The following is a 23,597-nucleotide window of genomic DNA, read 5'->3' on the forward strand; positions in this document are numbered from 1 at the left end:
GAGAATACGGGTTCCTTTATGTAAAATATTTTTTTACATAATATATCATTTTACATAATGTAGCCCTCTTTTTGCCATAACCTTATTTAGTTGGGGTTATATAAAAATGTGAATAAACACTATATAAACCAGAAAAAACTATAAATGTATTTTTGTTTAGACATACCTGATTCCACAGATTGAAAGGAATCCCACGATAGCATGGGACCATTCACCACCCTAAGGCTCAAAGTTTTATGCAACATCCTCCTCACCTTGTTCCATTGTAAAGTGATGGATTCTGGGATTCTGGTCCCTCTGCTTTTCCCAGAATCCATCACTTCACAACAAACTGAGTGAGGGGTGAATTACACGGAGTCTTAAGGGGTATTGGAAAACATTACAAGTATCCTTTCAGTCTGTTGAATTAGGCAGTTTAGTGTTTATGTACCTTGTCTACATAAGCCCAACTGAATGAGCTCATGTAAAAAAAAACTGCCCCATGCACTTTGCATTGAAGTTGCCCAGTTTTGCCAAGTTTTTTGCCACCACCCACAAAGCTACAAAATACTTCAAATCACCCTGAGCTCTAAAGGACCTTAAACAAAAATGCCCTTAAAGGGATACTGTCATGGGAAAAAAAATTTTTTCAAAATAAATCAGCTAATAGTGCTGCTCCAGCAGAATTCTGCACTGAAATCCATTTCTCAAAAGAGCAAACAGATTTTTTTATATTCAATTTTGAAATCTGACATGGGGCTAGACATATTGTCAATTTCCCAGCTGCCCCAAGTCATGTGACTTGTGCTCTGATAAACTTCAATCACTCTTTACTGCTGTACTGCAAGTTGGAGTGATATCACCCCCCCCCTAACAGCCTAACAACAGAACAATGGGAAGGTAACCAGATAACAGCTCCCTAACACAAGATAACAGCTGCCTGGCAGATTTTAGAACAACACTCAATAGTAAAAACCCATGTCCCACTGAGACACATTTAGTTACATTGAGAAGTAAAAACAGCAGCCTGCCAGAAAGCATTTCTCTCCTAAAGAGCAGGCACAAGTCACATGACCAGAGGCAGCTGGGAAATTGACAATATGTCTAGCCCCATGTCAGATTTCAAAATTGAAAATAAAAAAATCTGTTTGCTCTTTTGAGAAATGGATTTCAGTGCAGAATTCTGCTGCAGCAGCACTATTAACTGATTCATTTTGGAAAAATTTATTGTTTCCCATGACAGTATCATGGGAAAAAATTTATTTAAAACGGTCCAATGGGATCAGTGCAGCTCTCACTGACTTCTATAGGACCTCAACAACTTTGACCTGGCAAAGTTTTGTATTAGTGTTTTTTTACATTTTAATACCCTAATTTTTACAGGTTTTTTTAAAAAAAAAACACATGATTTTTTGGGGATTTGTGGGAAAATAAAATTCAGTTGTTTGTAAATGAGCCCCTATGTCTGCATCATTGCTAGAAAGCATAATATGTATGAATGATAATTGATATACTGTATATTCTCTAACACTACAGTGAACACAAGTCCAAGTGGGACAATCATTAGAGAACACATAAAAGATGGCTTAACACAGCAGAGTTAATATTAAGCCTTTGAGTTAACTGTTAGTATAATGTAGAGAATGATATTCTGAGACAATTTGCATTCGGTTTTCATTTTTTGAGTTATTTCACTATTTATTCAGAAGCTTTTCCCTAGCAAGCATACATTTATTTGAATAAGAGACTGAAATATGAATAAGAGAGGGCCTGGATAGAAACATTAGTAATAAAAACTATAACAATACATTTGTAGCCTAGCAGAGCATTTGTTTTTAGACTGGGTCAGTGACCGCCCATTTGAAAGCTGGAAAGAGTCAGAAGAAGGAATATAATTTAAAAACTATAAAAAATAATGAAGACCAATTTTAAAGTTGCAGTTGCTTAGAACTGGCCATTCATATTAAAAGCTAACTTAAAGGTGAACCTCTGCTTTAAAGAAAAGTACAGGATAGAAAGAAATTTTTCAATGTTTGAAATTGTTCATTGAGAAAGTTTTATATTTTCAAAATGAATGAGGGCATGTAACTGTCACACATTAGCCATTCATGGTTCCTGCTGGGCAACACACACATACTAGTCGTTTGATAGATTTGCTTAGAAAACCGCAACTGTCACGATGAGCAAGCGAGGCATATGTGTAAGAACTGACCAATAGAGAACAGTCAATCACTATGAAACATTGACACACACCGTTGGGACATTCTGCAGCATTATGCCTGCTCACACGTCTCTCACATCTTGTATACTTTTACACAACTGTTGTATTGTTATGGCACAGAGTTTCTCAACTGGCCACGTTGGCACAGCACCCCTGGAACTGCATTTTAGCCATTGGCCACCTGTATTAGCCATGTCGTGTGGTCTTTATCAAAGTCAATATGTGGCACTTCTTTACCAAAAGAAATACACCAAAGAAGAAAATGAAAACGCATATAAATGATATGTGTTGTTTGTGTGGAAATTCTATTTATTCTTTTGTCTTTACACACAGAAGAAAGAAAATACAAATGTCATTTGTGCTCATACGCTGCTAAGTGCCGCGCTAACCTGAATCAGCATCTGACTGTCCATGCAGTGAAGCTGGTGAGCACGGACACCGAAGACATTGTCAGTGCCGTTATATCAGATACCAATGAGAAAAAGAATACCCAATATTTCTACAGGTGAGAAAGAACAGAAGGGAGATATTAACTTTTTTTAACAACTTATCATCTAAGGTAAACTGATTATATGGTGATCTATTTACTGAATTATATGATCTATCCACTACATCAGCATTTTAGCAGTGGAATGACTAGTTATTGGGTCCCACAGCAAGATCATTGTGCCTCTAAACTTTGGGAATGCAAAGCTTTTTTTAATAACACCAGATAAACATGGACTATTCGCTGCTCCTACATAAGAAGGACTTTCTGATGACATCCCTGACATTGCATCACTAGTGCAGAGAGTGCAATTGAATTGTCTGCACTAGAAGAGCCGAAATGTAAAATTTAATAATCAGAGTTTTGTCTCCCTAATGGGTAGCCATATCAAGTGTTCTTTTTGTAAACCCACAGGGGGCTTGCGACTGTGGGGGTTAAGGGGGCCCCCCCAGTCTGACGCTGGAAGAAATCATATGATTTAAAAAATATATAATATATTCCGTATACAAAATTCTTTGATTTTTAATGTTACTTGCCCTTTAAGATATAACCATAAATAACAAAGCGATAACCCCCTCTTCATCTTTTTTTTTAAGTTTAAGAAGTAAGGTAGAAATGTTGTACATTATGTTTTGTGCTTCTGTACCAGCCCAAGGCAACCATGACCCTTTAGCAGTAAAGATCTGTGTCTCCAAAGATGCCCCAGTAGCTCCTCATCTTCTTTTCTGCTGATTCACTGCACATGCTCTGTGCTGCTGTCACTTACGGAGCTTAGGGACCCACTCACAATATACAGTTCACATAGAATAGAAAGGTCACAATATAAGGCTGATTAGTAATTAATACAGATGACTACATTGTGCAGTGAGAAAATATGGCAATTTTAAGAGTTTAGCCACTAAGTGCAATGCATTTGCAGCTGAAAAGTGGGGCGGAAAGTGTCTATTTTGTGTTCAGTATAATTAAGCTGCTCACTCCACAGAACAAGCTCTGTTCACTAGATAACAGCCGGTGGCAGCATTGTGTGCAGAATCCATCAGTGAGTGTAACATGGAGTTCCTGGAAGGCAGTAAAACAGGGCAGCCTAACCTGGGAAGCTTTCCAGATAGTTTGAATTGGTTTCTGAGGTGCAGTATGCGATCTACTTAGCATCAAACCAGCCTTTACAACTGTATTTGGCACTGTTACATGGCTTCTCTGTCGCCCAGAGGAATCTGTTAGGTGATGTGCAGCATCTGGAACAAGTAGTTTTCAATTAACATCATGATTATGCTCGGCAGCATAATGTTGTGTTACAGTGAAGAACAACCCAGTGGAAATTGCCAGAGAAAAATGCACTACTGAATCATGATGCATCTATTTATGCTATCTTTATTAACAGGGATTATTTTTTTATAAAATAAAGCACCTTGCCTAAAATCTATTTATACATTTAATTATTAAAAAGACAATTACAGTTGTTTTGCCATTACCATGTATTCATGCTGAGTTACTTAACATAAAATGTAAATAAACCTCCAAATAGACCCAAAGTGATCAGAATTTCCAGTTGTTGAAGCATTGTAAAAGCCTAGTTAACAGAGTTCAGTCCTGTAACTCTGAATTTCCCCTTTCCATCACGTTTTTTTTACTATCGAGTTTCAGAGTAAATTCAGATTTTAGTAAATAAACCCCCTAAGTGTCTTCTTACTGGTGCCTTATGCTCAAGGCTCTGTAAAACCAGTTGAAGTCCAAAGAGAAATGTGTATGCAAACCTCATGATTCTGATGTACTTACATTATTTACACATTAGTACTGGCAATTTGGCTCCAACAAACTGTACTAATGTGAAAATAATGTAAGTACATCAGAATCATACACATTCCTCTTTGGACTTTAACTGGTGCTACAGAGCCTTGAGCATAAGGCAACAGTAAGAAGACACTTGGGGGGGGGGGTTATTACTAAAATCTGAATTTACTGTACTTAAACTCAATAGTAAAAAAACATGATGAAAAGGGAAAATTCAGAGTTACAGGAATGCTAGGGAGCCTTGGGCATAAGGCATCAGGAAGAAGACACTTAGGGGGGGGTTATTTATTAATGTCCAAATTTATCTCATAACATTAATAAAAAAAAAGCTTGACCAAATTCACATGCCCTATTTTAACTAATTTATATAAAAATAACTCGATTTAATCATATTGAGAAAAAATTCAATAACATTGTGAAAAAACGCAAATCGTATGAATTTTTCTGGCTTTTTCCAAAATTTTTCGAGTTTTTTCCCCCAAAAAATCCAGAAAAGGTCGGATTTTTGGGCTTTACCCAGCATTGTCCACGATAACTTCAAATTGGAATAGGTGCCTCTAATATTGACTTATACAGGATTTGACAGGTCTGAGATGGTAGGTTTTCCGATTCAGGATTTTTGCAGCATCGGGAGGTGTAATAAATCTCAAAAAAATTTAGTTTTTTTTTCTCTAAAAATTAAAGTTTTCTAGTGAAAGAAACTTGAATCTACGGCATTTCACAACTTAATGCCATAAGGCAAGGAGGACCTTTAGTGAAGTTGGAATAAAGAACCTTGTGAACAGGTATAGACAGTGAATAGCAGATCCTCTATAAGGGTGACCATACACAGTGAGATCTGCTTGTTTGGTGATGATGCCAAACGAGAGGATCTCTCCCTGATATGCCCAGATTGAGGTGGGCGATCTGGTTCTGATCCGATAGGGGGCCCTATGATCTTAATGCTACCAATACAGGAGTTCAGATCTATGAACAGATGCGGATGCGAATATTTGGTTCTGGCACCAGTGGTGGCCTTCATAGTTTCAAATGCTGTGGGGCATATTTATTAACACTGGAGACAAACAACACTAGTGATGTTGCCAACAGCAACTGATCAGATATTTGCTTTTATTTTCTAACTTGACTGTTCAAATCTAATTGCTGATTGATTGCTATGGACAACATTGCCAGGGATGTTTGTCTCCAGTGATGATAAATACATCCCTGTGTGTGTTGAGAGTTACAGTTCAGCCACATCTGACCCATTCCTCTACTTTTCAAGGGCTCATCTGAGAGAGATGGTCATAAAGATAATGGATTTAGGCCATCACTGGCTACATAACAAAAGTTTTTTTATGCTATGATGACCTGAAATTTATACTTAGCAGGTGATTTCCATTCAAGTCTATTGAGAATGTTTCCCTTATTTCACCTAGCTTCAGGATGAAACAAGTAGTATCATATTGCACATCTTAATCTTTTTCTTCTAGAGGGTTAAATACTTGTATGCATTCTCTTCACCTTTGTAGTTGTCATGTCTGTGGCTTTGAGACGGAGTTGAATGTTCAGTTTGTGAGCCACATGTCCCTCCACGTAGACAAAGAGCAGTGGATGTACTCAATCTGTTGCAGCACCTGTGACTTTGTCACCATGGAGGAATCTGATATGAGGACACACGTCAGCACTAAACACTCAGGTACGGAAATGGCAGAGATGTGTCCACAAATATGTGTGTTATCTTTATTTCCCTAAATGTCTGCATTCGCATATCCAAGTAAAGGTGACAGCATAAAAGGTGCTTTACATGAATGGCAGAAATTAAGCCGAGTCTTGCAGATTGTTGCTATGTGACCTCTCTTCAGCTTCATGCAAATGTACTTCTCCTGGTCAGGAATAATGAAGTGACTTCTGTGAGAATGTTGCATAAATCTTCCTGAGTAGGAACTAGGAATGTGACCAAATGCATTCACCAAACTGCACTCTAGTTTGCTCTAAGAGGCTTCAAATGAATTGAACTGTGTTGTGTCACTCAGGGGGTAATGTAATAAAAGTAGCAAGATTTGCACCTGGTCAAATAATCCACATCCGGATCTAAACGTCTGTTTGGTTGCAATGGGTTACAAGGCCTAGTGCAAGGTTTGCAATTTTTATTACATGACAACAATTGTTTATGCATAGAGCTGTTTCAGACCTCAAATGGTTCTGGTCAGGTTACATGGCCAGTATCAAAATGCTTTGGCTGCTAGTAATATGAAACCAGCATTGGATAATGGGAATTAAACGCAGAGAGCAATAGAGTAAAAGCACCACAAGAGGTTTGCTTAGTTATCTTCCTGCTTAATATTTTTTTATATCTTTTTTTGACTTTCTAGGCGAAGATAGAAAGACCCCTAGTGAATCAGTAAGCCCCTCTTCCTCGTCCTTGTCTACACTCAGTGATTCAGCCAACAGTAAAGATGATTCCGACACCCCACTGAGAAACCAGATTTCCAACAGTTTGTTGGTTATTTCCGTAGTGCCTGACTCCCAGCCCTTTGTCAGCAATGAAGAGAAGTCAGAGAAAGGTAAAGTGGCTAGCAACAGGCTCCCCACCATCTTAAATACTTGTTGTAGGCAAGTTATTTATAACAGGGCTGTTTTTGTAAACTTGAATTAAGTAATTCACAACCATTTTAAGGAAGACTTTGCTACTGGGTTCAACTGGTTCAGCCATCTTTTTTTCAAGCCACAGGTACAGTATATGCACAGTGGAGTTTGACGGTGTGTGAGGCAGGCCATGCACCTCAGAAAAAATGTGTTGGGAGGATCCAGAAGTCCTATTGGCGGACTATAATTTATCCGTCTTACGGCTACTTTGACACTCTCCATAGCTAGCAGCACTAATAAGAAGCCCACATAACTTAACTTTAGGGATGCACCGAATCCACTATTTTGGATTTGGTCTAACCCCCGAATCCTTCGCGAAAGATTTGGCCGAATACTGAACCAAACCCTAATTTGCATATGCAAATTAAGAGTAGGAAGGGGACAAAAATGTTAATTCCTTGTTTTCTGACAAAAAGTCACTCAATTTCCCTCCCCTCCCCTAATTTGCATATGCAAATTAGTCTTCGGTTCGGCTGGGCAGGAGGATTTGGCCGAATCCTGTTGAAAAAGGCCGAATCCCAAACCGAATCCTGGATTCGGTGCATCCCTACTTAACTTTAATCTTTACTCAATCACTTTAATTGCCTTTGAATGTAGTTTATTTATTTACTTAAGCCCTGTCATAAACTGAAATATTGATTATACAGATAATATTATTTATAATAATATAATTGTAATCACCTTAATTTTGAAAGAATTAAAAAAATGCTTTAGCTTTGTCTTCTCAAACACCTGTTTGTTTGTTTTTTTTAAAAAAACTGATACACTGAATCCTGTAGTTGTTTAAGAATGATGCTGATTACCATTTTTTGCACTATTCCAATTTGGAACATTCAAAAAAAAAAAATTCAGTTTTGGATAGTATTTTGGACAAATTTATTGTGGTAGACTGAAGTAAATCCAGAAAACAAGGATTGATTACATAGTGTTATTCTCTTTGCAGATTAATGGGGGAATTATTGGTCGCTAATGCAAAAATCATTCGCAATTCATGCATGCAATCACATGCATAATAAATTAATAAATGTTCCTAAAGTGAACAATTTTGCCTTTGTGAACCTTTTGCCCCTCACATAAATATAGGATAGTAATTTTTTTAGTTTGTGATAGTGTATGTAATAAAACATCTTAATGAAAAAGTTGTTATGTTTCCTCTGAAAGTTTATGCCACATTCAAGCAGGTCTTAAAGGTTCGCAATGCGCAATTAAGAGTCACAATGCAATAGAAGCCTAATGAAGAATATTACATTGTGACATGAAAAATGTTATTCTCACATTTGTTTTCTTAATGAATTTTATTACATTTCCCCTAAAGTGTCTTTGTTTTTGTACTTGCTATCTGCCCCATTGGGCAGACTAAAATTCCTTTGCAGCAGTTTACTGGAATTAAAGGGAAACTATACCAGTCTATATACAGTTCTCTATAACAATATAATAAATAAAGCAGTCCGTTTTTGAAAATTAAGTGTTTCTAATAAAATGTTCCATTGTATAGAACAGCCCTAATGGCTTAGGGTAAGCAATGTAAAGGGACAACATATATTGATATTGAGCTGCTAATTGCATTAGATTTGTTATTAAATTGTCTGTTGGTCAAGTATTCTGAAAGTACAAGCTAGCTGACATTTAACAGGTCAACATCCTCCTGACCTTCCATACAGAAGAAATTGTCAGAGTTTATAATAGCAGGGGAAACCTCTCACTAAGGTTTGCAGAGTGGACTAGCCTTAAAATATGTATTTAGATTTTGACTTGTTTATATATGTGCCTGCAGTTCCTGCCAGATCAGCTTATTTCCACTCCTTCCTGCCTGTTTAAAAGCCCACTAACTGGACAGATATAGGAGAAAGGATGGCTTCCTTCAATTCTAATCAGGAATTGTTACCAATGCATTTATTGTTTCCTAAGGAAATGTAACTACAAATAGTGCTCTTTCCTTTTCTCTACTTTTCTGCATGCAGTGTACTTGTGTTACCTAGAAAGATGCTTCAAGAGACTAGCTCGAGCTGAATAGTTCCTGGTTCATATTAAGACTTATTGGAGAAATTAGTATAAAACATTAAAACCAAAAAGGGCTCTATTTGGAAAGCTGCTCTTTTTACTGCACTGTTAAAATTAAAGATCGCTGTGATGAATTTATGTTCTAATTGTAATAATTTGGTCAATTTTTGTACCGTTAACTTGCAGGATTTGAGTGTGTCTTCTGCAATTTTGTCTGCAAAACAAAAACAATGTTTGAACGTCACCTGCAGATCCACCTGATCACCCGGATGTATGAATGTGACGTGTGCCATAAGTTTATGAAGACACCAGAGCAGCTGGCAGAACACAAGAAATGCCACACAGTCCCCACCGGTGGGCTCAAGTAAGGAAAGCAAGTACAAAACCTTTTCCTGTGTTTAGCACATGTAATATCCTGTTATATTTAATGTGTGGGAGCCTCAGTAGGAAACAGCACCCTGATAGAATACTCTTTCCAAACGCTAGTTCATTGATGTAACATCAAAATTCTCTTTCATTCCTCTCGTGTATATTTTTTTGCACAACTCTTATGAGGGTTAGAAGTTTGCAGAATGTGCTTTTCCTACTTATTTGGTTTTTTTATAGCTAAGAAAGCTAACCATGAATGAAAAGGGAAATAGAGCCTAGTCAACATATTTTAAAGGACCAGTAACATCAAATTTTTTTTTAAAAAATAAAAATTAGGATACATCGAAAAAGAAAACACCAAGACAAATGAAACTTTAAAATCGCAAAATTAAGAAATAACTTACTGAAACTCCGCTTGCGCTCCTGTTCAGAAAGCGTTCGGGCGATCCATCGTGCGGCGCTCCATGTCTCCTCCCTGCCTTCCTTATAGGAGATAGCCAGGGAGGAGAACTCGAGCGCCACACCATGAATCATCGCCCTGCCGCCTTTTCTGAAGAGGAGCAGAAGCGGAGTTTTGGTAAGTTATTTCTTAATAAAGGCTTTGCGATTTTAAAGTTTCATTTGACTTGGTGTTTTTTTTTATGTATACTAATGAATTTTTTAAAAATTTGATGTTACTCATCCTTTAGGTCTAGCTGCCTAAAGAAAGGGTGGTGGTATCCCTTGGGTCATGCCTTAGACTGTACACAGGGCTACATAAACCATAACCTGAGCAATGGAGTTTTCAGATTCCATTTAATCCAGAAGCAAGAGCAGCAAAATACTTATGTGGAATTTGCCTAAAAATATTATATTGATTAAACCTAATTTCTGATTGAGCAGCTAAATGGTACCAGGACATAAGCATCCCCATGCAACCACATATAAAGTGACATGTACAGAGTGCAGATCGGTGCACCCAGGGTTTGTATGGTGATGTCACAGGAATGGGCCAACCAAAACATGCAGCGGCAGGTAGGGCAATTTTTTACAGACTTCAGCTATTAAATCTTTAAAACTCTAAACCTTCTTTTATCATACACCAACTGAACAATACACATTGGTTTCAAGCCCAATGTGCAGGTCTTTGTGATCTATTTCAGATGATATAGACCTGCAGCCATCGCAATGGGTACAAAATGCCTCTGTTCACCAGCGCTGTATTCATGAGGGGGCAGGAGGGTCGCGGCATGTATCTAAACTACATATAATTAACACATTAGGGCCAGATTCATTTGTAAGACTTCTTACAGTATTGCATTTTTGAGTGTGGGAGTAACTGTTGTCACTTCTTCATAGCGTCTGTATGAAGTGGGTAACATTTTTATTTTGTATTGTGTTCTGTTTCTTTTTCTATGGAGGCAGCGCATACATGTGTATACAGAAACCTGAAGCCTTAAAAGGGAACTACCTCAGTTTAAAAAAAAATCAATCAAACTGTTTAATGATACTTTTTCCTATTACCAACTAGACGACCTGAGTTGCTGACTGACAGTAATGCATTGCAAACTGTTGACTGATGCTGGAATCAGCTATTTAGAGCAGGTAAAATCTGTCTGCAACTCACAGCATCAGTGTGTTGGTGGCAGCCAGGGAAAATAATGTTTGGTTGAGAAACGAAATAAAATGTTAAAGGGATACTGTCATGGGAAAAACATTTTTTCCCAAAATGAATCAGTTAATAGTGCTGCTCCAGCAGAATTCAGCACTGAAATCCATTTCTCAAAAGAGCAAACAGATTTTTTTTATATTCAATTTTGAAATCTGACATGGGGCTAGACATTTTGTCAATTTCCCAGCTGCCTCAAGTCATGTGACTTGTGCTCTGATAAACTTCACTCTTTACTGCTGTACTACAAGTTGGAGTGATATCACCCCCCTCCCTTTTCCCCCCAGCCGCCAAACAAAAGAACAATGGGAAGGTAACCAGATAACAGCTCCCTATAACACAAGATAACAGCTGCCTGGTAGATCTAAGAACAACACTCAATAGTAAAAACCCATGTCTCACTGAGACACATTCAGTTACATTGAGAAGGAAAAACAGCAGCCTGCCAGAAAGCATTTCTCTCCTAAAGTGCAGGCACAAGTCACATGACCATGGGCAGCTGGGAAATTGACAAAATGTCTAGCCCCATGTCAGATTTCAAAGTTGAATATAAAAAAATCCGTTTGCTCTTTTGAGAAATGGATTTCAGTGCAGAATTCTGCTGGAGTAGCACTATTAACTGATGCGTTTAAAAAAAACAACATGTTTTTCCATGACAATATCCCTTTAAATATATACACAACTGTAAGAAAGAATAATACATTTCTGAAACTGATAAAATGCCCATTTCAGTTTTGTGCATTTTTATAAAATTGACACTTCAAATGGCTGGGGCCTAGGTTTTAAATATAACTTTTAAAAAAATACTGTTCTAAATAACTATCTGTAATGGATGCTGTACCTGATTCCCAAGATGGCGTTCCGCTTCCTCACCGCATGGCCTCTGCTGGTCGCAGTACTGTGACGCCCCCTTCTTCCCGCCCTGTGATTGGGCGCCGGCGACGGAATGGGCGCCGGCATCAGGACGCCAGCGTCAGCACTGACGCAACTGCGTCCGGATTGACGCAACTGCGTCCGGACTGACGCAACTGCGTCCGGACTGACGTCAGCACGTCCGCAAATTGGCGCGAAATCAGGCCTATTTAAGGCAGCTCCTTGTACTGCTCTGTGCCCAATTATAGGTCTTGTTTCCAAGTTCCTGGGTGTGTTTATGCTGTTATAGATTTCCTGTGTACCGACCTTGCCTGTTATATCGATCCTGTTTGTTTGCTGCCTGAATTGACCATTGCCTGTTTTCCTGACTACTCTCTTGATAAACCCTTCCTGTACTGCGAATCTGGTCTGGTCTCCTCCTTGGTCCTCACTTCAACTGTGCCTTCGGGCCCTTACAGTATAATTGGGCCATGGACCCTCTTGAGGAGACTCAAGTTCAGCCTGACGAATCTGGAACCATCCTGGAGCTGACTAACCGCATGCAGGCCTTCGAAGGCCGACAGTCTCGCTACAGTCAAGTCATGGAAGCAATCCTAGAGAAACTGTCTGTTCTCTCTCCGGTAACTCCTGTTCCTGTCTCGCCTGTGCAAGTCCCGCAAGTCTCTGAGCCACGCATTCCTGCACCTCCACTCTATTCTGGTGATCCTGAAGCCTGCAGAGGATTTGTCAACCAATGTCTGATCCAATTCTCTCTGCTTCCTGGACAGTTCGTCTCTGAGTGTGCAAAGGTGGGGTATATTATTGCCCGTCTGTCTGGAAAGGCTCTTGAGTGGGCATCTCCGCTTTGGGAAAAGGAAGACCCCTTGATCTTCGATTCCAAGGCGTTCTTACAGGAGTTCCGCACTATTTTTGATGCTCCCGGCCGGGCTGCTTCAGCTTCTGCTCGCCTGTTCCAAATGCGGCAAGGTTCTCGTACAGTTCCAGAATATGCGATAGAATTCCGCACGCTGATGGCTGAAACTTCCTGGAACAATGACAGCTACCATGCAGCTTTTTATAATGGACTGTCGATGCACATTAAGAATGATCTTGTGTCTCGGGAAATACCCACTCGATGGGAAGATCTTGTTGCCCTGGCTATTAGAGTTGATACTCGTCGGAGAGAGCATCTAGCGGAGTTGAGACGAGCAAAGAAGTTCCTGCCAGCTCTGGCCCCTTGTTTCCAGAAGCCTCTTCTCTCTTCTTCGCCTCCGGCTATCTCTCCTCCTCCAGCTAAAGAGGTCTACCTGGGAAGAGTCGATCACTCCTGCCATTCTTCTGCCCGTCGCCTGCTTCTTCCTGTGCAGATTCAGATGGGCTCCAAGAGAATCTCCGCTCAAGCTTTCCTGGACTCCGGTGCTGCGGGGAATTTTATGGATAAAGCATTTGCCTGCAGCCATTCTTTTCCTCTCCAATCTCTGGCAGCACCCCTTCGAGTTCTAGCCATTGATGACCGTCCGCTGACTTCGGCTATAATCTCCCAGTCTACCGTGGATCTCTCCTTCAAAGTGGGCACATTACATCTTGAAAGACTGTCTTTTCTCTTAATTGACTGCCCTTCAACTCCCATTGTGCTGCGTCTGCCCTGGCTGAGTGTCCACAATCCGGTCATTGATTGGTCTTCTGCTCAAATTTCCCGGTGGAGTCCTTTTTGTCAACGCAACTGCTTACCCTCCAATTCCCTTATCAAGGTTTCTTCAGTAACTCCGAATCCATCTTTACCGCCTGTCTATCAAGCCTTCTCTGATGTGTTCTGTAAGAAACTCTACCTCCTCACCGTCCCTATGATTGCCCTGTTGAACTCCTTCCCGGAACCATGCCCCCTAGAGGCCGCACCTACCCGCTTTCACCTTCAGAAACCTCTGCCATGAAGGAGTATATTCAGGAGAATCTCCAGAGAGGATTCATCCGTCCATCCTCCTCTCCAGCTGGAGCTGGATTCTTTTTTGTAGAGAAAAAAGACGGCGGTTTGAGGCCTTGCATAGACTATAGGGGGTTGAATAAAATAACCTTAAAGAATCGCTACCCCCTCCCTCTCATCTCAGAACTATTTGATCAGCTCAAAGGTGCCAATCTGTTTACTAAATTAGATCTCTGGGGGGCCTATAATCTTATCCGGATCAGAGAAGGAGACGAATGGAAGACTGCGTTCAACACTCGAGACGGGCATTACGAGTATTTGGTGATGCCATTCGGTCTTTGTAATGCTCCTGCAGTCTTCCAAGAGTTCATTAATGATATTTTCCGGGACTTGTTGGGGCGAAGTGTAGTCGTTTATCTGGACGACATTCTTGTTTTTTCTAAAAATCTTAATGAGCACCGCTGTCAAGTCCAGGAAGTCCTTTCCCGTCTGAGAAAGAATAACCTCTTTGCCAAATTAGAGAAGTGTTTGTTCGAAGTGTCCTCCATCTCCTTCCTTGGATACATCATCTCCCAACAAGGCTTCAAGATGGATCCAGCCAAGGTTTCAGCGATCCTGGATTGGCCTCTCCCCACTAGTGTCAAGGCTGTTCAAAGATTCATCGGCTTTGCCAATTACTATAGACAATTTATCAAAGGTTTTTCGTCCAAAATCTCCCCTATCCTGGCTCTCATCCGTAAAGGGGGAAGACCTCAGCATTGGCCTCCGCTAGCCTTGGAAGCTTTCAAGACCCTCAAAGAATCTTTCTCATCTGCCCCAATCCTTAGACATCCAGAACCCCTTCAACCTTTCTTCATCGAAGTTGATGCCTCGGATGTTGGAGCTGGAGCTATATTATCTCAAAGATCGTCTTCTGATAGGAAATTACATCCCTGTGCTTTCTTCTCTAAAAAATTCTCTTCTCCTGAACAGAACTATGACGTAGGAAACCGTGAGTTGTTGGCTGTCAAGTTGGCTCTTGAAGAATGGAGACACTTACTTGAAGGTTCAGCAGTTCCAGTAACTATCTTTACCGACCATAAGAACCTAGAATATATCCAGTCTCTCAAACGTCTCAATCCCCGGCAAGCCAGATGGTCCCTCTTCTTCTCACGTTTTAACTTCATTATAACTTTTCGTCCTGGTTCAAGAAATAAGAAGGCGGATGCTCTTTCCCGAAGTTTTGTTTCTGATGATCCCATTTCTGAAGACCCAGAACCCATTTTACCTCCTACAAAGATTATTGCCGCATTGTTTCCTTCCTTAGCCTCCAATTTATTGTCTGCCCAGTCCTCTGCTCCTGTGGATACTCCTGTGGGGGTAGCCTTCGTTCCTCCAGAGTTCCGTCATGATATCCTGGTCCAGGCCCACAATTCGAAGCAAGCAGGTCATCCTGGTGTTAAGAAAACAACGGAGCTCTTATCTCGTCTTGTTTGGTGGCCCTCTTTGAAGAAGGACGTTAAAGATTTTGTTTCTTCTTGTTCCATCTGTGCTGTTTCTAAGTCTGGACATTCCCCTCCCAAGGGGTTATTATTACCCTTACCCATTCCTTCTCGGCCATGGACTCATTTGGCGATGGACTTTATTGTGGACCTTCCTGTTTCTTCTGGTTTTACCGTGATTTGGGTGGTGATCGACAGATTCAGCAAGATGGCACATTTTACTCCTCTTCGCAAAATTCCTTCAGCTCCTGAACTCTCCAGATTATTCATTGAACATATCTTCAGACTTCATGGTTTTCCTGCGGAAATCGTCTCTGACCGTGGGTCTCAATTTGTCTCGAAATTCTGGAGGTCCCTTTGTAAAGCCCTTGGTGTTTCCCTTCAATTTTCTTCAGCCTACCATCCCCAGTCCAATGGAGCAGCAGAAAGAGTCAATCAGGCTCTTGAACAGTTCCTCCGGTGTCATGTGTCTCTGTGTCAAGATGATTGGGCTGATCTCCTCCCTTGGGCTGAGTTTGCCCATAATAATGCTTTACATTCTTCTTCTGAAAAGTCTCCTTTTTTCTGTGTCTATGGTATTAATCCCTTGGCTTTCCCTCAGGATCTTCTTCTCACAAATGTCCCTGCTGCCAATGACCAAGCTGCCCACATGTTGGCTATCTGGCATGCTACAACAGCTAACCTGGAGAAGAGTTCTTTGGCACAGAAAAAGTTTGCCGACAAGAGAAGAGTTTCTTCCCCTCCATATGCTCCTGGAGACAAAGTCTGGCTTTCTACTCGAAATATTCGTCTCAAGGTTCCAACTCCCAAACTTGGTCCCAAGTTCATCGGTCCCTTTCCTGTCATCGAAATCATCAACCCTGTTGCTGTCCGGTTGCAACTCCCTCCTGAGATGCGGATTCCAAATGCATTCCATGTGTCTCTTCTTAAACCTGCAGTCTCTTCTTCTTCTTCTCCCTCCCCAGCTCCTGTTCTTGTGGATGGCCATCAGGAGTTTGAAGTGCAGAAGATTCTGGACTCTCGGATTTCTAGAGGTTCCCTGCAGTATCTTATTGAATGGAGGGGGTTCGGTCCTGAGGAGTGTTCTTGGGTGAAGAGTTCCGATGTCCATGCCCCTCTTCTTGTCCGGAACTTTCATAGACGTTTTCCCTCCAGCCCTGGTCCTGGGGGTCCTGGGGCCCCCCCTAAGGAGGGGGGTACTGTAATGGATGCTGTACCTGATTCCCAAGATGGCGTTCCGCTTCCTCACCGCATGGCCTCTGCTGGTCGCAGTACTGTGACGCCCCCTTCTTCCCGCCCTGTGATTGGGCGCCGGCGACGGAATGGGCGCCGGCGTCAGGACGCCAGCGTCAGCACGCCACTGCGTCCGGACTGACGCAACCGCGTCCGGATTGACGCAACCTGACTGACGCAACCGCGTCCGGACTGACGCAACCGCGTCCGGATTGACGCAACTGCGTCCGGACTGACGTCAGCACATCCGCAAATTGGCGCGAAATCAGGCCTATTTAAGGCAGCTCCTTGTACTGCTCTGTGCCCAATTATAGGTCTTGTTTCCAAGTTCCTGGGTGTGTTTATGCTGTTATAGATTTCCTGTGTACCGACCTTGCCTGTTATATCGATCCTGTTTGTTTGCTGCCTGAATTGACCATTGCCTGTTTTCCTGACTACTCTCTTGATAAACCCTTCCTGTACTGCGAATCTGGTCTGGTCTCCTCCTTGGTCCTCACTTCAACTGTGCCTTCGGGCCCTTACACTATCACACAGAAAATTATTATTTAGCATAATTCACCTGTCAATAGCATGGAAAGCCATGAGTATTCCCAGTTAGGCATACTAATGTACAAGCTGGCTAGTTGTGAAGGAATATTTTTTCAGGGTTTTATATATTGAGAGTGCTGGGGCTAATTTGTTTAGTATGTAATTAAGCCTTGCCCACGTGCACTCAATAAGAAAGGTGAGGAGCGGCATTTCAGCTTGTTTCGTTTTAAAAAACTTTATATAATGATTTACAGAAGACAATATACAATACTACTGTTTGCTTCCCTAACATAATCTGCAGTTTTCTCACAGTGTATCAGCCCTTCCTCTAGTTCAAGTCACAATAACCAGCGCTGTGCCCACTAATTCCGGAGTAAATTTTGCACACATCCATGTAGTAATCCACATTTATAGTAATATTTGCCTTTTCGTGTGCTTACTTTATCAGGTGCCCATTCTGCATTTATTCCACAAACCGCCCCGCAGCCATGGAGTGTCACCTAAAGACACACTACAAGATGGAGTACAAGTGTCGCATCTGCAAGACAGTGAAAGCAAACCAGCTGGAGCTTGAAATGCACGTCCGGGAGCATCGTCTTGGCAACCATTACAAGTGTGACCAGTGTGGCTATCTCTCAAAGACGGCTAACAAGCTAATTGAGCATGTCCGTGTCCACACAGGAGAGCGTCCCTTTCACTGTGACCAGTGCAGCTACAGCTGCAAGCGCAAAGACAATCTCAACTTGCACAAGAAACTCAAGCACTCCCCACGTCAGACCTTCAGCTGCGAAGAGTGCCTGTTTAAGACCACGCACCCATTTGTCTTCAGTCGTCATGTCAAAAAGCACCAGAATGGTGAATTCATGGAAGAGGAGAAGAAACTCCCTACTCCAGCTCTAAAAGAGGTTACTCCCTTGCTAACTGTTAATGACTCTAGGAGCCTTTTATCGCCTCTCTCCGTCATGTCTGCTTCGCAGGCTCTACAAACAGTGGCCATGTCTGCTGCCCAGAGCAGGGGCGCTGACCCACATTTAGCACTTAAAGCCTTTGCAGTAAACTGTACCTCATCTAGCTTTGATAGGTACCAGAACTCTGAAGTTGCTCATCTCATTCCCTTAACAATGCTTTTTCCCAAGAACCATTACGATGTCACATTCCATCCACCCCGACCTCAGACGGCACCACCCGGTGTCTCCACACCTAAGCACTCCTTCCTTGCTTATCTTGGACTAACGGAAAGGGCAAAAACTGTTTAAGGGCAGCCCTTGCCCTGTCTCAGATACCCAGCAGGTATACATTGCTGCAAAATATAGGTTTGAAAGGTATGAAAATGTGTTCTGTATATCTCTAGCAAGGTTAGTTAATGGACTCTGTGTGTATACTTCTTACATTTACATAAAAGCTGCTTAATTACGGCTTCAGAAAGGTAACCTACTGCAAAATTCTACGTATCAAAAAAGGCTGCTTCCCTATACCTCAGCGTAGACTGAAGGCCCCAGAAGGATCTAAGCACTTAACAAATTACAGGTTTATTTTTTTGGGAAACATATTTTGCCCTAACAGTCGCAATAGTTTGCTCCACCTAGTTTTTATTTCTATCCCCAAACTGTTGCTAAATTGATTTTAACCCATTAGTGACCACGGCCAACTTTAACTCTGCATGTGCCACTGCAGAGTGAGTGGTAGTTCTGGGATTTACAGCATATGTTTGTGCCAGGCTGGTGCAGAGTATACAGAAATATATGTACATTGTGTGGTCTTTAATATGTTTAGCCAAAATGGTTTTTGGTGAAAGTATATTTATTAGTTTTTTCCATGTATATACTATATATTTAAATTCTATACAAACACCACACCCCAGAAAAAGCCCAATATTTATTTTAAAAAAAATCTAACAAACATGCACAGCCATTCTCTGACATCCTATTGTTTAAAAAAAATCCAGACATTTGTTTTTTTCCCTTCTCACATGCATAGTTTATTTTTAAAGGGATACTGACCATTTTGGAAATATAGTAGCTTTGTCCCCACAAGGGCCTGGTGCCATGGGGAGAGTACTTCTGTCTGTAATCTTCTTCTGATTGCTGCTCCATTTGAAAGCCAACCTACAGCCACTTTTGCTTCTGACATCCATCAATGCCAACAGTCAGAACCTTAACATTTGTACCCCCTGAAACACAGCAAAGTCAGGTCCTAGAAACGACAAGGGAACTGTATTTTTAGAAATGGCCGTATAAAGGTATAAATTATAAAATAATGATTTGCTATGATTACAATGGAGCTTTATAGCTTCACTCTACTCTTACAGACGTGCTGCTGGATTTGTTATTTTAATGGTTATTTTTGACAAAACAATAGACATTTCAGGTGTTATTTTAACTGCATCTCCTTTATAGTTGAGTTATCCCCTACCAAAATGAGAGCATGTTTTATATATAGAATCACTAGCCTGTCAGTGCTTGGCATGAGATTGTAATGGCATTGACACACAGAGTGGTGTAAAGGGACTTCAAGAGAAAAGTCAAAGACAGAAAAAGTTGTTATTGGCACACAATAGTGATTATCTTCTCAATATGAAGAAATCCTTTTTTAGGGGGATAATCAATATTCATAAAAATATCCCTTACTACAGACAAGCTGATTGGCAGAATCACTGAGACATAACTCCCTTTGTGACATTAGTCTACTTCCCAGAAACTTGAAAAATCTTGGTCTGAATGATCATTGCAGCTTTGCTATTTCCATTGGCTTATTTAAAATCCCTTATACAAAGGCTAAACCTTACATTCCTGCTGAGATAATATGGAGGGAACAAATGAAATATAACATGCAATGTGTGCACATAAACGTGGGAGATGTGATAAAAAAAAATGAGAGTAAGGGTGCTTCACATTTCACAAACTTGTATTTCTGCAGTTTTAGTGAAGGATGTAAAGATGCGGCAAGTATTTCCTTGGTGGTTATATAGTTAGTGTATGGTACTGGGGTTTGTAGTCCAGGAACAAACAGAAAGCCACTGGTTGGCTACATTTGTATGGGATGCAGTAAAAATACATGTTTCTGGAAAACATTGAAATATAGAAGCGAATGCAAGGCACTATTCAGCCATTTCAGTAGGGATGCACTGAATGCAGAACTCTGGTTGGGACTAGCACATTTTAAAGAATTCTGATGCAGTAGATTCCTAAGTGTTCAGATGAACCAAATCTGAATATTTCAATTTGTGCGAAGTTAATGCTCTTGGGAACTTAACATCTCAATTTTTGTTCACAGGTTATTTTGTTTTGTTTTTTTCCATTTGAATTTGGATTAGTATTCTACTAAACATTTTGTGGATGATTCAGTATTCAGCTGAATCCAAGACATTTCAGGGCATCCCTGTTTCTAAGGGAAGCAGCTGCCGCAGTATCGTGGCTCCCATCATCCCTGCTCTTGAACTCCAAGCATTCAACCCCAATTGGGGATACCGGGAAATGTAGCTCATTTACAGCTTGAAACTGGCAAGATAAATTATTAAATGACGCGGCCCTGTAGGTTTTGTTTCTTGTACCTACAGGTACCTATGTACGGATAATGTTTTAAAGGCAGAAAAGCAAAGGTTTAACCTTTGAGGCAGGCAGATTCCATTTTAAGTATTTTAGTTTGTAAAAGAAGAGGAAGAAGACGGGAAAAATATAGAAGAAATACAGTGGGTACTGTTCTTTTCTGAGACCGTGTTATTGTTAGAAACATGGCTATTTTAAAGTCCATTTAAAGGATTAAAAAGGGTTAAGAGAAATGCTGGGTATGAAGTACCCAGGATAAACAAGGCAGTTTTGCACAGTGCTTAGTATTGCACTTTTCTTTGTCACTCATTTACAAGCCAATTGTAGAGCATGAGCTGAGTTGGTATAGCTCCGAGCTGTAGGGCTGACATATTAGGTCTATGGTGCACACAGCATTAACATTGCTGCTACTTGTTCGCACATTATCCAGGGCTGGTAGTGGATAGTAGGTAGCAGCAATCAAAATGTAGTGTATGAAATTACCCTTTGACTCCCTTCCACGTGTACATAGGCAAGAAAACGTACAGACTTTGTTTTTCCTGCACATGACAACCGTCTGCTTAAAAGACAAACAGATCCATTCAAAAACATTTGACAGAAAGAAAGACAGACCCTAAACTTGAGAGAGTGTTTGCTTACTAGATGTTATGGATCAAAGGGAAAGAAAAGCACTTTCAGTATTTTTAGCTTATTTTCTCAGTTTTTTTGTGTTTCTAAACATTTGACTAAATTGCTGTTACTGTTGAGGGTGGCCTTAAAGCTCTCTAATAATACTATTACTTGTATATATAATTATAATTTTCTTCTTTACATGCCTAACATTTAGGTGGCAGGATCTGCGGAGAAGGTCCAATAGATTTAATGTACTAGGCTGACCAGCCATAACTGTCGTTAAGGTGTTCCAGAAACCTAGGCGTGTTTTGTGGTCACTGTTTGAGCTGTATCATGTGACACGCCTATATTTAATGATAGTTAAATGGGCGGCGCCTGTTTTCACAGATATTTGGAATGAGTCGGTGCCATGGGTGCTTTATGTGTGAAATACACTCCTATATAAAAGCAAATGATAAAGAATAAACCAGGATAATATAAGTGGCAGTTCCTAATGGGCCACATGACCCAATATTGAAGTAACTGACTTACTTCACCCAACATCTTGGGATTTAGTATCACTTCCCTGGGAAATGAATAATGATGCAGTAAAACCCACTTTCATCTCCACTATTAATCCCAGTATTCTGAGCATCGCTGATGTCCTACAGAAAGATGACTGGAAGTCCCAAGACATTTCTAGACACCCATTGCCTTTTCAGTTAACGTATTCTTTTAAGACCATTATATCTGAGTTTCCTATGGGAGAGCTTCTGCGCATGGCGTCTGTCCTATTGTTTTTCTGAAATATACCCCTCTGCTCTACTTTATTATTCCTTATGCTTGGAAGCTGTTACTTTACACAGTAGAACTGCTGCTGATTACCTTGGTGGCTTGAGGAACCATTGTAATTCAAAGACAGAATAAAATGTGTTTTGTACGAACGTATTGAGAATTTATTGTTTTGTGTTTTAGCTTTGAGTCCTTCTCTACCAGTTCATCAGCTCCTTTCCAAATACAAGAGCAACAAATATATATGAGGACTAGAGGCCTTGCTGACACTCAGTTGGGCAATTCAACTAGTGAGTATAAAAAGACTGAGAAGTGGAAGGGTTTCTTATATACACACTACACAGACTATGAGAGTTCTAGTGGCAGTCTAGAAACTCTGGAACAAATCCTTTGCATGTCTTCTACTCATATCCATAGGGTTTTAATGCAATTCATGTAATTGCAGGGCTTTTCTTAAAGGAGAACTACGCTCACCCCCTGACAAAAGTCCACAGCCATCAAATGAGCCCCTTCTCTGCTCCCTCCCAAATGAGTATATTTCAATAAGCAGCAGCTCTCATAGTAAAGCTAACCTATACAAGCAGCAGAGCCAGCAGGCTCCATCTTGTGAAACTTCTTGTTGTTTTCTGATCAATTCAGTGACATAGAGGTTGCTGGTGTATACACAGTTGAAGATTCTCCGGGATTATCTTCAACTGCACATGTTTCATGTCGATGAACTGTGAGAGGCAAAGTTTATTGAAATAGACTCTGCGGGGAGGGAGCAGAGAGGGAGCTCATTTGATGGCTGTGGACTTTTGTCAGGGGGTGGGGTTTAGTTCTCCTTTATTTACCAAAAAGTCTACTTATACAAACATCCAACTTATAAGAGCAAATTGTTCAATCAGACAAAGTTCTAACTGGGAACAGTGACTTAAACAAAGGCAGAATTCAAAATAATTGTAGTATGGATACAATCTTCCATTATACAAGTATCATATTTGTATATTGGTGGATTAGTTTTGAGTCACAACTCTACTGATTTAGTAGTTAATGATGTGATGTGACTATAGGCAAGTAGTTCATCTTGAATAGTAAATACTGGAGCTTGGTTGTTGCCTAGGAAGCACTAAAACCCAAGCATCTGTGGTTTATCTGTATTATATTCCCTTTATATGGGAACATAGCTGTTTGTATGTATATCTTTGTATAGTGCTACTTACACAGTTATAGTGCAGACGGGGTACAGATACTGCAATAAATGAAGAATAAAGATATATACAATTAAAAAGACTAAACGCCCCCATTTAACAGATACAGGAGGTAGGGGTTCCCTGCCCATACCATAGAGCTTACAATCATCCTTGTATTGGTGATACCATTATGGGTTAAAAGCGGTTGTTCTTTAAATTAGCTTTTAGTATAATGTAGAGAGTGACCTTCTGAAACAATTTGCAATTGGTTTTCATGTTTTATTATTTGTTGTTTTTTTTAGTTATTTAGCTTTTTATTCAGCAGCTCTCCAGTTTGCAGTTTCAGCAATCTGGTTGC

The 23,597-nt window shown here is 40.5% G+C and overlaps 1 protein-coding gene across 1 annotated transcript in view; it reads left to right on the top strand.

Annotated features, from left to right (window-relative positions):
- znf827.L (zinc finger protein 827 L homeolog) overlaps positions 1-22,223 on the top strand; it is a 127,151-nt gene extending 104,928 nt beyond the window's left edge. Inside the window, exons 10-14 of the mRNA XM_018231536.2 lie at positions 2,534-2,705; positions 5,990-6,156; positions 6,833-7,024; positions 9,294-9,471; positions 17,588-22,223. Of these exons, the coding sequence (XP_018087025.1) occupies positions 2,534-2,705; positions 5,990-6,156; positions 6,833-7,024; positions 9,294-9,471; positions 17,588-18,395 (1,517 nt within the window). The 3' untranslated portion in view covers positions 18,396-22,223. The remainder of the gene's footprint in view (positions 1-2,533; positions 2,706-5,989; positions 6,157-6,832; positions 7,025-9,293; positions 9,472-17,587) is intronic.
- Positions 22,224-23,597: the final 1,374 nt, after the last annotated feature.

This window comes from Xenopus laevis, chromosome 1L (genome assembly GCF_017654675.1).
Source record: "Xenopus laevis strain J_2021 chromosome 1L, Xenopus_laevis_v10.1, whole genome shotgun sequence".
NCBI lineage: Eukaryota > Metazoa > Chordata > Amphibia > Anura > Pipidae > Xenopus > Xenopus laevis.